Raw genomic sequence first — 16,212 nt, 5'->3', positions numbered from 1 at the left:
ATTTTATTCTCCCTTCAGGGGGGTCGTGGACCCCCATGAGGGAGAATAAGTGTCGGTATGCCGGCTGTCGGGATCCCGGCGCCGGTATACTGTGCGCGGGGATCCCGTCAGTCGGCATACTGAAGACCACCCCTTCCGGCCGTACATCTGCTAGTTTGCTCTGTTCCACATCCAGGTTTAGCTTGACAAATCATAGGGAAAGATTTCCTAAAATGTTATCCGTAAATTTGTCCCTAATTTAGAACTGATACGCACTGCATAATGGAGAATGTAGTGTCGTATACCAGAAGGTGACGCACGGCCGGCTACTGGACATAGTCGTAGTCCATATCGGGAACTCAGCGGAGCTGTGTTATACCTGCTGGCAACAATTGTAAATGGTGCTAACTACACACAAGGCTGCTGAGTATGCAGTGAGATTAGAAAGCCAGACAGTGTGTTTAGTGATATTAGCGACATACAAATCAGTAACTATTTAATTACATGGGATCAGTAATATTACGTCCGACCATACATGCGACTAATTTGTTGGCGCCAAATTGTACATTTCACACCTTTGTGGTTATTTTGACTGTTTCTGTAACCTACACAGGAGATGGGATTGCTGAAAACACAGCCTGAAATCCATTTCTAGCACTCTGTCCTGTCTGCCATGCCTGTGATTTGGTTACTGCCTGTGTTTGCTGCTTTGTTGCTCAGTAACTCTTCTTTATCAAGTGGCAGAATATCTTTATGTTGTAAGACCTTTATGTTCACTCCGTGAACCTTTTAACTGAATCTATTTCTATTGTCGCATTATTTTCTGCTTTGAAAATGTCACAAATTTGTTTTATGGTCACTATTAAGTGTAATAACTTTGGGTCCTGAAATTAGAGTGGGATGTTCGGAACACTTGGTAAAATTATACTCATTTCCATTTCTATTGTAAATGTTGCCACATTGTTGATCTGAAAGAGAGAGCGGAGGATGGTTGATTCAAACCCTAATGTTCCTCTGAAAGGACATTTCCATAACAATCATAAATACTCTGGTACAGTTTTCTGTGTTTGGTGTCTGTCTGTGGATACGTTGTTGTGGTAAGCTCGCCAGCAGAACCCTCTTACCTGTTCTCTCTGTTATTACCCAGTCTTGTTTTATTACTGTTTTGTTCACAATTGTAAATAAGAACGGAATATGCTGGCGCTATATAAGTAAATGAAAATAAATGTCGCTAGCGTTAAGCACGTACATAATAATCACTCAGTCCTGATTGATGAATGTGAGGAAAATGTAGATTTCTTTAAAAAACATATAACGGTTATTGGCCCAGATATATTTGACCTTAATTCAGTTTATTGGGAGAGTTTAGTGGTTTTTGCGCATTCCTCTCGTGCACCATCTCCCGTATAAAGTGACAAGACGATATTCAGTTGTTTTGCCAATGGAGCGCCAATAACTGGGCACCCATTACTTTTTGCGTGTCGCCAGACTTTTCGCACATTTTTGCTCACAACCACAGGAAGATGCGAGCAGAAATAATTGGCGCCCCGCTGCATTAGCGACCGATCTGCATTACCGTTTAATAGAGGCATCGGGCAACCCAAAAAAACGAATGCATTCCCTCCTATAACTACATAATTCTTATTTTTATTTTTTTTATTTTAAATTGTTTTTGAGTAAGTAGTAAGGAAAATACAAACAAGCACACAACACAATATGACACAATAACAGAGGAATCCTACATGTTGTACAGTAGCTCTTATAGCATGAACACTAATAAATTAACAATTATCCAAGTTTTCATTGTGTAATGATTTCGGTATTTCTTCTATATTTTTCAAGCTTTTCAATATATCTAAATAAATTAATAAGAAATGTTCATTGTATTTCTTAGTTGCAAAATCTTAGATTTACTATGTTGACTGAGGTATAGTCTGACATCAGGATTTTTTTTAAAATCATGATTTTAATGGTTTCCGTCTAATTTTGTTTCGATAAACCAGGAAAGCATCTTTAGGTTGTTGATTAAGGTTGTTGAATTTTGTAAAAAATTACTAAATTTCCATTAAAAAAAAAAGAATGTTTTTTTCCCAGAAATATTCTACAATGTAGGCACATTTTATAAATTGATTTAAGTTATCAGGTGGCTGTCACACTTCCATGTTGTCTTGTATGGCCTGTTAAGGCTTGCGTATACTGTTACATCTGCTGGTTATAGTAATGACCTATACAAGTCTGGTTGTTTTGAATTTAAGCTGACAGAATCATATTTACACCCTGATGTTGTAAACCAGCCCAAGGGCAGTTTTGTTGCTTATTCCTTCATTAACCTTGACCAGTAAATGTATTTAAAAATAATAAATATTCTGGGCTCTGGAAGCACAGGTAGCTCTGGTAGGTAATATCTGGAGATTACACACCTCTTGTATTTTATTAAACATGCATTATAGAAATCCCCAATAGTTCTATGTAGTTCTGTCTTTCAAAGGTACTTGACTTGCATCCTATAAATTATAAATTTTATATATATATATATATATACATACACACTTTAAAAAAAATCTTATTTCTCAGCATTTGCACAGAAAGTGTGACTTACAGTATTGTAAAGTTTTGATTTGGAGATTCTGCAATAATTGAGAGTTGTGGAATGTTCCTCCTGCTTTGTAAATGTAAATGCCAGCTATTGTGATCTGTGAAGCAGAAGAAAAAAAAGCAAATTAAAACTTTGTTTCCTTATTTTTTCTTTGGACTAACACCATGTAGTCTCAGGATATTTCTGTATCCTGTGAGGATTTGCAAGTTAATATTTTTTGAGCACGAAGGTTTACATGAAAAGGGAGAAGATATGATATTCATGGAGACGTTAGGAAGAAAGTGAAATTAGGCTGAATAATTTGTTCATTCATGTGGGTCACTCTGGCTGCTTCGCTGATGTCTCAAATTACATAGCCTTAGGTCCTGTGCTTGGTTGGCTATCTCTACATCTTAACGAGGTTCTGGGAATTTCAGCTTCTTTACAAAAGTTTGCTTTGTGTGTCCTCATCTCCCTCCCACCTCTCCTTGTTTGCAGGATGCTACATCTGCTGACATCCGAAAAGCCTATCGCAAGCTCTCTCTAACTCTGCATCCAGACAAGAACAAGGAGGAAAACGCAGAAACTCAGTTCCGAGAAGTAAGTAATTTAGATTTCTATAAAATATTTTAGCCGGTTATATGCTTGAATTATGTATATATTTAAAAAATATATATATTTTGTATTTACTTTACTAGCAAATAGTGTCATTTTGTAATGATATAGGAACATCACACAAAAATTTAATAGCATCCTCTTACTTAGGTAGGCAAAACTGTAATTTAGGTTTCTGCAGCCTAATTAAGATTGCATGAGCAGTGACTCCTTAGTTTAAGTTCACTTTAAATAAATTTTAGTGTATTTTGCACCGAACTCATGAATAACAAAAAAAAACAAAAACATTTCTTCGATGACAGCCAGTAATCTCAATAGATCATTGTGTTTGTTTTGTTTATTTATTATTATTATTACACAACTGATTCTGTTATTCTATTGTAGTTGGTAGCGATCTATGAAGTGTTAAAAGATGAAGAAAGGAGAGCAAGGTAAGTTAGGGTGCTTTCTGAATTATTCTTGTGATTTGAAGCGTTGTTAATTTGCCAAGTAGAATCCACTATCGCATTGTAATTCAGGGTTCTATTTACTAAGCCTTGGATGGAGATAAAGTGGACTGAGATAAAGTAACAGCCAATTGGCTCCTAACTGTCATTATTCAAACACACCCTGTGACATGGCAGTTAGGAGCTGATTGGCTGGTACTTTATCTCCGTCCACTTTATCTCCATCCAAAGTTTAGTAAATAGACCCCTCAGTCCTTTTCACTCTGTTTTCGTTTTGAATTTGGGGACATGCTAAAGAATTCCTCTGTAGCATTCTAATTGCCTCCTTACTATTTAATTCTGTTCACTGTTATGTGTTGTGTGTGTGTGTGTGTGTGTGTGTGTGTGTGTGTGTGTGTGTGTGTGTGTGTATGTATATATATATATATATATTATTTTTTTTTTTTAATTATTATTATTTTGTAAATTGCATACTGCATTTGATTGAATGCCTCTTTCCTCAATTCTGTAATTGAATTTTCGAATATGTGCCGGCTGTTTTCATCGTTCATTCTGTTTAGAGTCATTCTGTTAGAGGTCGGAAATACTGGTTATTGGAGTGTTTGAACAGTGGAGACATTTCTTACTGTAGATAATAGGTGTTAGAGGCAGAACCAGAGGTAAAGTCTAAACATGCCTTTGTGTTTGTTTCTTGCACACGGCACGTGAACGGATAGTACTTGTAGATACCTCTGTGCTGTATTCAAGGACCCAGTATTCAGGATTGATAGGATCTGAGATTCAGCCTTATAATGTTACTGCAGACACATGTATGGGCAGCATACCAAACCCTTCATAGGCTCCAAAGTGCGCATTATCATCAGCTGTTTGCTAACATTAATTTCTTATTTACTCATCTAAGACACTTCATTAGACACACTTTTTGGCCTCGATGCCTGGCACAAAACCCCTGTACAACCCCAAAGGGGAGAAAGAGTTGAAGTGTGTGTTTCAAACCCTGCCAAGCAGCAGATCTTTATCTCTATGCTGGTCCAGTCAGTGACAATGCAGTATACAGGCACGTTCTAGACTGAGCTCTCACACAGTTCATTCCCTTAAAGTGCAATCCATCATTTGACAAGGCTTAGATAGCTTACAAAAATGTGACTTAATGTCTTTAAAATGTGTTTATGGCAGATCCGTGCCCAAAATGCAAAAAAAACATTACCACTTCCAGCATACTAAAAATTCTCATCCATTTAATGTATTGTAAAGCTATACCCCAATTCATCATATTATTCGGCTTTACGGTATTGTTCAAAGTAGCAAGCTGGGATTGCACCCCTCTGTGCACAAAATGTTATTGGCGTATTAAAAATAACATTAACATTTGAAATGGTCCAAGTTAGCGATTTTAAGGAAACAAAACCTAATGAAAACAGTACAAGAACCTCCTCTGTAGCACCTCTCCTTTCTTGGCTTTTTCTTATAGTGATATCGGTTTTGTGTGTAGGGCCTGCTTGATTTATTTTAGCGTGCAACTTCACCCACCCCCTCTTGTCTTATTGTACACCTTTTTTTTTTTTTTTTTTTTGGCCTTGTGCCTTGATTTTGCTGGAGGCAAGTAGTAATCCCCCATAAACACTTAATCTTTTGGGCCCGTTTGGTAATTGAGATAAAATAAATATATAAATATAGAAGCCATTACTGCTAGGGCCTTGCTGGTTAACCTTTTTGCAAGGAGGAAAATTAATTTAAATGGAAAGAATTTGAAATTTTGCGTGACTGCTTGAAGTATACTGACGACTGACAAATCAGTGTTGGTCTTGCTAATGTGTATTGTTGTTAGTAGCCTATAGTTACTTTATTATGTATAGAAAGGATAGGGGTTTTGTTTTGTTTTTCCCCTGGAGTGTTGGTGAAATTTGTTGAAATTTGCAAAAATAGTTTTTGGATTTTTTCATGCGGCTATGCTCTTCTACTAAAGGATCTTTTTCTACCTGTATTTAATTTAAAATGTTTGTTATTTTTAATCTAGTTTAACTCCTATCGTAACCATTTTCTCTTTAGAACGGGTTGTAAAATGCTATTGCAGGAATTTCAATCCGAGGATGAACATGCCTGCTTGTCACGTTATTAGTATATTGTATTTAAAATAAATACCAAAATTGTTTAATTATATTTTCATTTGTTCCTTAATTGTGTGTAATTGGTTTTGTGCAACCTCTCAGATAAGACATCTTATGACAAATGGAATTTATGAATGCAGAAAAGGAGATTTCTTTTACCACGGTTAATGAAACCTGTCAGGAATAATAGAAAGGGAAATTGAGCGTTCCTTTTATTGATACAGCTCATAGCACATAGGTATACAATATGTTTCCAGCCAATTTGGTACTTGGAGTGTTAACATTGCCTCCAAAAGTATTTTTTTTTTCTCTTTGCTCTGTTCTGATAGTGGCATATTGTCTTTTGTTATTATACATCAGGTATTTTACTTTTATCAAACTGTTAATGTTTTTCTTTTAGTAGAAGTGTATGCTAGGCTTTCAGGGGATAATGGAGATGCATCCTAAACTTGATAAAAATGTTTTTTCATTTTGTCATAATCCTCTAGCTGTCTGTTCTAATGTGAGCATGAATACCTGTATACACAGAGTACTTTAACACTAGGTTATGTTCTCCTTATGTTGTACTACAAGTGCTGTTATCAGATATCACAAACTGATGATTTTGTAGCCCCTCTTTTCTAATACAGCACTGTACTTCTACATTTTGTGTGTGTGGGACCCATGACAACTAGGAATTGGATATTGCAGGCCCCGTTTTCTGCTATTCTAATATTGTGCTGCAATAAAGGGTTTATTACTGAAGTACGTTAAACAAAGGAATATATGTGTATATTGAATTGTAAATGGGGACTTTATAATAATAATAATAGTAAAAAATGCAAATTATGAATTTTATTTTTTATTTATTAATTTTTATTACTCGGGAGCTTACAAAAATGTCTGCACCACTGTATCACTGGTGTCCACAATGTAAATGTCAGGAGCACTCATAGGTTAAAAACTGGCTAATGCATCTTGCCCCTAAACTTTTGAAGCTTCCTAAACCCAGAGTTGGACCTAGTTTAAGTTTTCGTTATTTTCTACTGATAATCAAGTTTTACTTTCTTTAGAATTATAGCCCCCTAGTGTGTTTGGATTAACAGGATTAGTGAGAATAGATAGCAATGAGTGTTTGATACATATGGCACCTTAATGGAAGCATAGGGTGACCAGTATTGACTGAGGAAATGTCATCTGGGGATCCTATGGTTTTGCTAAATCAGGCAGCACATCATGTTACTGCATAAGATGACCAGTAATATCGGTACACTTCTTATTCCTTACACGTTACAACTACATTAATGATTGAATTGTGAGGCTCTTTTTTTATTGGATCAATCACTAAGCGAGGTTCCACCGATTCAGAAAATAATGGCAAGAAATGTCTATTGTCACAATTGATTCCTTACAATTTATTTCTGTCCAATTTTGGGCTTAAACTTCTGCTTCATTTTGTCTCATTCTAAGACCTCGACCAGCAAAAGCCATCATGTATTTTTAACGATTGCATTGCATTGCTATGGTATGTAGTGCTGGTGTTACCTATAGTATTGCTGTTTGACAAACTATGAATGAACTCTTTGCAGCTGTGTTACTTGTACAAGTAAGAATGTGTGGCATGTTTCCATTAGGGAACTAATTGATTAGGAAGTAATGTATTTCTGTTAGACAGATCATGTTAATACATGACATCTATAATACTTTTCACCTTTGCCGGGCTAGAATGTATTTTAATGTACACCATTCATTGTGTAATTTAAAGGGCTGATGCAGTTCTGTGCATTGGCTGCAAAGTGCCATCATGACCATCAACAAGGTTCTCTATGCATCCCATAGGTGTGATGCTGGAGCGTAATAGGCACATATACAGTTTGTGCACAGCCGAACATTGTGTGGTGTTTCTCTGCACCCCCTCCCCCCAATGATGATTACAACATTCTTAAATACCCAAGCTGTGTCCCCATATTACAAAAGCGTGTTATAAAAATAAAAATAGATGAAGCTGGGTTTTGTAGTTGAAAGCTATACAAAATATGGGTTGAATCCTCCGGAAATAGAATTTCATTATTTATATTTGAAGGGTTCAGAGTAAAGTGAAGCAAGTAAGTGAAACTCATATGGGGTTAACCCTGTGGATATTTGCCATGCTGGAGCAAACCGATTAATGGGGATTGCCCCACGTGTGTATCCCCAAAGTCGGATTGAACTTTGCAGCTCAGTGGATTTCCACACCTTAATCATGAATTTTAGGCATTGGAAAAAGGCTATTGAATAGCCTTTCCCCATTTCCCCATGGTAAACCCCGCAGCTAATTGAATACCCATTTAGAGAAAACGGATTCTGAATATTTGCAAAGACAAAAAGTCATACAGGTTGTTGTTACACTACACTGAGTACTTGTAAGATATTATTATTATTATTATTATTATTATTATTATTACACAATTTTAGCGGTTACACCGCATGGAATGGTAACCATGTTAATAGGAAGTTTCTATTTCATTAATTTTGTACAGAAAACACATTTTCAGCTGTTTCTGATTTTGTTTTAATTTTGTGTTAATATTTTACATTTGTACTTATTCATTAAGAATATAAACAAATATATCCACATTTTTCCCTCCACATAACTATTAGTACATTCTATATATATGCATGCATTTTATTAGTGCATTCTCTGTATATGCATGCCTTTTATTAGTGCATTCTCTGTATATGCATGCCTTTTATTAGTGCATTCCCTGTATATGCATGCATTTTATTGGTGCATTCTGTGTATATGCATGCATTTTATTAGTGCATTTTATTAGTGCATTCTCTGTATATGCATGCATTTTATTAGTGCATTCTCTGTATATGCATGCATTTTATTAGTGCATTCTCTGTATATGCATGCATTTTATTAGTGCATTCTCTGTATATGCATGCATTTTATTAGTGCATTCTCTGTATATGCATGCATTTTATCAGTGCATTCTCTGTATATGCATGCATTTTATTAGTGCATTCTCTGTATATGCATGCATTTTATTCGTGCATTCTCTGTATATGCATGTATTTTAATAGTGCATTCTCTGTATATGCATGCATTTTAATAGTGCATTCTCTGTATATGCATGCATTTTATTAGTGCATTCTCTGTATATGCATGCATTTTATTAGTGTATTCTCTGTATATGCATGCATTTTATCAGTGCATTCTCTGTATATGCATGCATTTTATTAGTGCATTCTCTGTATATGCATGCATTTTATTAGTGCATTCTCTGTATATGCATGCATTTTATTAGTGCGTTCTCTGTATATGCATACATTTTATTAGTGCGTTCTCTGTATATGCATGCATTTTATTAGTGCGTTCTCTGTATATGCATGCATTTTATTAGTGCGTTCTCTGTATATGCATGCATTTTATCAGTGCATTCTCTGTATATGCATGCATTTTATCAGTGCATTCTCTGTATATGCATGCATTTTATTCGTGCATTCTCTGTATATGCATGCATTTTATTAGTGCATTCTCTGTATATGCATTCATTTTGTTAGTGCATTCTCTGTATATGCATGCATTTTATTGGCCACTGAAGTATTTAAGAACGTCACTCAGTGAAGTGGTTGCTGTTCTACAATACAGTTGCATTTGCTTTTGCACTGTATTAATTTGTCTTTGATAAATAGCTCCGTACTGTTACTCTGTGGAACGCATAAACTGGTGCGTAAATACGTTAGCTGTCCTAATAATATACGCTGATATCTGGCTCTTTGCTTTTGTGCTGAGCTCGTCATTTTAGATGTTGTTGTCCACCCCCGTCCGCTCGAACGCGATGGTTGTGTTTTGGAGGTGTTCTTTCACATTCATCTGTAGTGAAAAGATTCTGTAGAGCTGTGCAGTTTGTTACAGTCCGCAGTAAGGGCTCATTAGATTTACTTTACACAGAGAGCGCACACGGGCTGCCTATTTTTTTTTTCTGTCCTACCACTCCACATGTTCGTGAACAATGCAAAGAATTCCGCCTTGTCCCTTTTCTGACTTAGTATAGCCTAACATCAATGTGCATGCCATGTTTATTTAGAAAATGGTTTAAACATCAGCTGAAAATCACTTACATCGGCCAGATTAATCAAGAACCCTGTGAGTACAATTTAACTCCATCTGTGTAGACACTGTTGCAGAAAGATAAACCGTTTCATTCACATTTAATAAAAGGATAGGTTTGTTTTGCCATTCACGGCTTTCTATTGCTCAAATAGAGCAGGAACTTTCCTTCCCCATCTTGTCTATGTATATCACTTTACATGTTGGACTAAAGGCTGTCTACACGTAGAGTAGAAGAGAAAGTTTCATGATGTGACTCTGGTTAATTTGGCAAGCGAGTTAAAGAAGAATTGAGCTCTATGTTATAACGAAACACACCCACTAATTTCCTGGTCTCCAAAGCTTAAAGTTGCCACTTTTTTCTTGTTCTATTTCAGTACATTAAATTATCTATCTATCTATCTATCTATCTATCTATCTATGTGGCTCATGTTCGTTGCATTGCTTTGCTATCCTGTTATTTATTTATATATTTATTTTTAACAAACCTCTGTACCAAAAGTGGGTTTTAATGGAAGCTATCTTCTTTTAAAATGGACAATTGTGCGAGCCATGATGTTCATTGATAGTAAAATCAATGTGGAATTGATTGTAAGGATTAATCCTCTGAGACTTTTGCTTAGAGCTGCACACATTGTTCAGTAAAGTGCTCTCTTAAGTATCTAATGCCTTAAATGTATACCACGTTAACTCTTGCACTGCCAGACACTTTTTTTTCTTCAAGATAAAGACTCTCCATGTAAGCGTGTCTTGTAAAATAGCCAGTTTTTTGTGTGTTTATCATTTTTATTTTTGTTTCTCTTCCAACTAGCAATTATTATTATTTTTTTGTTCCAGTTCTGCCATAACTTTTTTTTACAATTTAAATACATAAATATCAGATTGCATTTTCTCTTCCACTCTCCTTCTTTCTCTCCCCAAAAAACACTAGGTATCAATTTAATAATAAGTATGGAAGTAGCAACTGCATTTGTTGGTTTTTAATTGATTTACATGTCAAGACTGGCAGTTTAGCAGCTGCGCTATTATTCCTGGATTGGTCAATTTACTTGAGAAAAACCTACTACGGAGTCCTAGTGACCTGCATGACAATATAGGCCCGATTTCTATTCCAGTAATTAGGCTTGCCACTAACTTGGAATATTTTTAATTAAAATATTTTGGTCAATGTGTTGCTCCAAATTAGGCCTTTCAACACTGATTTTAATTCTTGGCTGCATGTGAGCTGAATCCCTGATGGCTGGAGCTGAATTTAAGTTTAACAGGTTGTAGGTCTTTAAAGAAGAAAAAAAAAATAGTTTTACCCATTATGTAGGGGAGAATATGTTACAGATAGCATGCATATATTATACTGGTCATCTATTGCCGTATACATTTGTGAAAGTCCCGATGTACAGAGGTTTATAGTTAATGTTTTCTATGAATAGAGTACTTACCAAGTAAAATTTGTACCTTTTTCTGATAAATAATATTTTCGATGTCAAAAGATTGGCATGGCATATCAGAAACACAGCGATGTCTTTAAAAGCTCATTCATGTATTTGGACGTAACAAAGGGGGTAATTCAGACCCGATTGTAGCAGCAAATTTGTTAGCAGTTGGGCAAAACCATGTGCACTGCAGGGGGGGGGGGGGGGGGGCAGAGATAACATGTGCAGAGAGATTTAGATTTGGGTGCGGTGTGTTCAAGCTGAAATCTAAATTGCAGTGTAAAAATAAAGCAGCCAGTATTTACCCTGTACAGAAACAAAATAACCCACCCAGATCTAGCTCTCTATGCAAATGTTATATCTGCTCCACCTGCAGTGCACATGGTTTTGCCCAACTGCTAACAAATTTGCTGCTACGATCCGGTCTGAATTACCCCCAAAGTTCCTTAATATGTGACAAATATACACGCAGACTGGTTCTAGGTGTACTTTTGTACTGTACTGTTTTTACCAGATAACTAAAATAGAAAATACTATGGAGCCTATTACTCAAGCAGTATTTGCGGGATACACCTGCATATATTAAGGATCTCCCGAATGTAACACAGAGGGACCGTAGCAGAGATCTCCAATGTCTGCTGCAGCCCCTCCATTTCTGACAGCAGCCGCAGCCCCCATAGTTTTTTATTATTTGTAGATGGCAGTATCCTATAGTAGCCAATTTTGAAAAAAATTCCCGGGAGAAGGCTCCGGTGAAATCCTCCCCAGCAGTGGCCGCTACACATGCATGGTCTGCTGACCGTGGCTGTGCAGAATGGCCCCGCCTGCCTCTATGCTTTGCAGTCATTTGCCTTCTTTACACATTGCAGAAAAGGGTTTTCATTTGGAGCCTCTCTCCCCCTTCATGTGATTTTTAGTAAATTCTGGTAAATGTGAATCTCTTATTTTGGCGTATAGCGACAATAAGGAATTCTAATTATCTCGTCTGAAACTCTAATTTTAGTGTATATGCCCCTATGCAAAAAAAAGATGTTTAAAATTATACAGAGTACTTATTAAGCATTTATAGATATAAGGCATAATTGTTAAATACATAAACATCCGTGGATAGGTGGTCATGTTTTTTTATTTTTAAATAATATTAAATACATAAACATCCGTGGATAGATGGTCATGTTTTTTTATTTTTAAATAATAAAGTGGAATAAGATGTAAAAGAGTTGCCACGGAACTGGTGCAATTTAAGAATTTAAATGTGTCTGGCTCCTCCCCTCTATGCCCCTCCCCTCTATGCCCCTCCCTACAGCTCAGTTTATTTTTAAGGGTTACAGACATATTTATTTATTATTATTATTATTATTATTATTATTATTACTACTAAAATACTGTGAAACTGGTGCATGCTCGGTTAGGTTAAACTCTCTGGGTATTTTTAACGGAAAATAACTTGAGAAGTGTGGGTGGAGGAGTCGCAGGGACAGCACTTTCCCCCGAGCTCTGTCCCTGCATGAGAAGTGCGGGTGGAGGAGTCGCAGGGACAGCACTTTCCCCCGAGCTCTGTCCCTGCATGAGAAGTGCGGGTGGAGGAGTCGCAGGGACAGCACTTTCCCCCGAGCTCTGTCCCTGCATGAGAAGTGCGGGTGGAGGAGTCGCAGGGACAGCACTTTCCCCCGAGCTCTGTCCCTGCATGAGAAGTGCGGGTGGAGGAGTCTCAGGGACAGCACTTTCCCCCGAGCTCTGTCCCTGCATGAGAAGTGCGGGTGGAGGAGTCTCAGGGACAGCACTTTCCCCCGAGCTCTGTCCCTGCATGAGAAGTGCGGGTGGAGGAGTCGCAGGGACAGCACTTTCCCCCGAGCTCTGTCCCTGCATGAGAAGTGCGGGTGGAGGAGTCGCAGGGACAGCACTTTCCCCCGAGCTCTGTCCCTGCATGAGAAGTGCGGGTGGAGGAGTCGCAGGGACAGCACTTTCCCCCGAGCTCTGTCCCTGCATGAGAAGTGCGGGTGGAGGAGTCGCAGGGACAGCACTTTCCCCCGAGCTCTGTCCCTGCATGCCATGTTTGATACATCCTAGTGATGTATTCAAATATCACATATGGGCAACCACTGTATTAGGTGACTAGTATGCTTTAAATGATGAGCATTACAAATGTATTTGTTAAAGGTGGAATCTCAGACTCTCTTGAGCTTCATTTGTATGTGGACCTACTGTAACTACTTTACTTGGGACAGGGATCGTGACCACAGTACACTGGAGGTGTGGCTGCATCATAGGTACTGCACTGATTAAATGAGCGGCACTTGGGAGCTACATTCAATCTATATTTTCGTTATTTGTCCCCTTTAATCATCCTGATTCCACTCCACGTTTATATTAACTGGGAAACACATGTCTGTCATCTCCTTTTTGTGACATTATCCTGCTTTGCCCATACACCCATGAATGCATGTCTGGACAGTGTTGATTTCAGGCCTGTACAATGACTGACTGATAATTTCAGGCTCTTCTGGCCTGAAGGGTAAGAAATCCTCAATGTGAAGACATATTTAAGACCTTGTCTAATAAAGTGTATATGTTACATGTACGGCACAGTAGTTTCTATTGCTATTTGACAGCGCTGGGGTCGTGTTCAATTGCAACAACCTTGACCGCATCTGTGTGGCGTTTGTATGTTCTCCCTGTGCTTGCGTGGTGCTTTTCCCCATGGTCCAAAACCAGGTTAATTACCTAATGACAAAATATGCCGTGTGTGTGTATACGCACAAGTGTGCTGTGTAATATGATGATGCTATATACATTTTTATATAATGAATTTCCTGAACCCTTCTGGGATATTAGAATATGTGCACTCAGAACGGCACCCTTACCATTTACGTTGTACAATAAAATCCCCCTCCCCCCAGTCTAGCAGAAAGGTGGGTGCACAGGACATCTGCCACTCATTAAACCCTCCCCACTCCAGCATCCCTACTAATTGTCACTTCTGACAGAGGTTGCAGGAGATGTTTGAATGTCAGGGCTTGTACACCTCTTGTATCAGCCACGCTGACTGTAAGCCACGTCTCTCCTCTGTCAGTAATCCTGTCACGTACACAGTAGCTTGGCATGTGATTGGCTAGCTACATCATAGAAAGCACTGAATAAGTCATTAGGCTTCTGGCCATGTTCTGGTCAAGGTATCACGCCCCCAGTTTACTCCTAGCTCGTACAGAAAGCTATCGTTTTTTCAGATTGCCTTTAAACCAAATCATTTTCAGTGAATATATTTTCCGTACTTGCATATAGGTTTGGGATCTCTGTAGACGTTGTAACGTGTAGATATTTTTGTAATTGTGTGAAATTTCATAAAATTTCATTAAAATTTCATGTTTTCCTTTGTGACTGCTTAATATAATACGCCCTGTTTTATCATTGTAATATTGATGTTTGCTCCTAAGACCTGCACTGAAAGCTTGCCTTTGGTTTTGTTGTCTTAGGTATGATGATATCCTTGTTAATGGCCTCCCGGATTGGCGGCAACCTGTATTCTATTACCGGCGGGTGAGGAAGATGAGCAATGCAGAGCTAGCATTGCTTCTGTTCATTATTTTCACAGTGGGTCATTATGCTGTGGTTTGGTCCATCTACCTGGAGAAGCAGCTGGTGAGTATTCATAAGAAATAGGAATTAAAAAGAAATCATTATTTCTAGCCGTCACTCTGTGTAATTACATTATGGGGGATCTATTGTTAACTGTGTTTTGTAATGCACTTTTCTTTCATGCCATTGCTCTTAGTGTTATGATTACGGTGTTAATGTTATTATTTAATTACCTGGTTAACAGACAGCAACTCTTATTAGAGGGTCCCCCAAATCCATCTTTATCTGTAAAATAACTTTTATAGAAATGTATTTAACTTAGTATGACAGTAGTATAGCAAGACATTTGCAATGCAGTAGTTTAAAGAACTATAATTACACAAGTATCTGACCTTTATTTTGAGCTCTGCTTTTGTTTTTCAAATTGCTCTTTAACTTGTATTTGGAACGCAAACTTTTTTGTTGTGACTGTCATTACTTATTGCTTGAAGCAGCAGCCTTGGTTGACTTATGGTGCGACTTTTAAGATGGGTATTATTACCAGTTATTTATGTAGCACACACATATTACGCAGCGCTTTACAGAGAATATTTGGCCATTCACATCAGTGGAGCTTACAATCTATATTCCCTACCACATGTACACGCACACACATTGTACATGGAGCACTGGCAGGAATCTGAGCCCGATGGATGGAATTTTATACGCACTGCATTTTCAACATTATAACTTACCTCCGTTCTGATCAATGTTGTGCAGCACTCCTCATCTTGGGACCCCATGGGACCCCGTGGCTCAATTTTGGCCTGACCGTTGGACATGGGTACAGCATACTCGGATTATTTGGCCGAATGGTCTGAAATTGGCTTTTTGGCCCGTTTATTGTATAGTGTGTACCCAGCTTTAGAATTAACATCTGTGGGAAAGTGGTCAACCAATAATGTTGAAAGAAACGAACCAATGTTCTAAGGTTATAGGGGTACAAAACCAAAGTTATTGATAGCTCTTTTATTCTTTTTTTAAAAACAAATTTGAATTAATGTCATGAGCGCTTTTCCAAATAGTCTATATTATCAATCGTTTTTGTTTTTTAAATGCATTTTCTCTGACGTCCTAGTGGATGCTGGGAACTCCGTAAGGACCATGGGGAATAGCGGCTCCGCAGGAGACTGGGCACAAAAGTAAAAGCTTTAGGACTACCTGGTGTGCACTGGCTCCTCCCCCTATGACCCTCCTCCAAGCCTCAGTTAGATTTTTGTGCCCGGCCGAGAAGGGTGCACACTAGGGGCTCTCCTGAGCTTCTTAGTGAAAGTTTTAGTTTTAGGTTTTTATTTTCAGTGAGACCTGCTGGCAACAGGCTCACTGCATCGAGGGACTAAGGGGAGAAGAAGCGAACTCACCTGAG

The 16,212-nt window shown here is 37.9% G+C and overlaps 1 protein-coding gene across 1 annotated transcript in view; it reads left to right on the top strand.

The window, feature by feature from the left end:
• DNAJC1 (DnaJ heat shock protein family (Hsp40) member C1) overlaps positions 1-16,212 on the top strand; it is a 274,628-nt gene that overhangs the window by 103,623 nt on the left and 154,793 nt on the right. The window contains exons 2-4 of the mRNA XM_063921576.1: positions 3,053-3,154; positions 3,554-3,600; positions 14,705-14,870. Of these exons, the coding sequence (XP_063777646.1) occupies positions 3,053-3,154; positions 3,554-3,600; positions 14,705-14,870 (315 nt within the window). The remainder of the gene's footprint in view (positions 1-3,052; positions 3,155-3,553; positions 3,601-14,704; positions 14,871-16,212) is intronic.

Source organism: Pseudophryne corroboree, chromosome 5, assembly GCF_028390025.1.
Source record: "Pseudophryne corroboree isolate aPseCor3 chromosome 5, aPseCor3.hap2, whole genome shotgun sequence".
Classification (NCBI taxonomy): domain Eukaryota; kingdom Metazoa; phylum Chordata; class Amphibia; order Anura; family Myobatrachidae; genus Pseudophryne; species Pseudophryne corroboree.
This window is presented reverse-complemented; position numbering and strand designations above follow the sequence as displayed.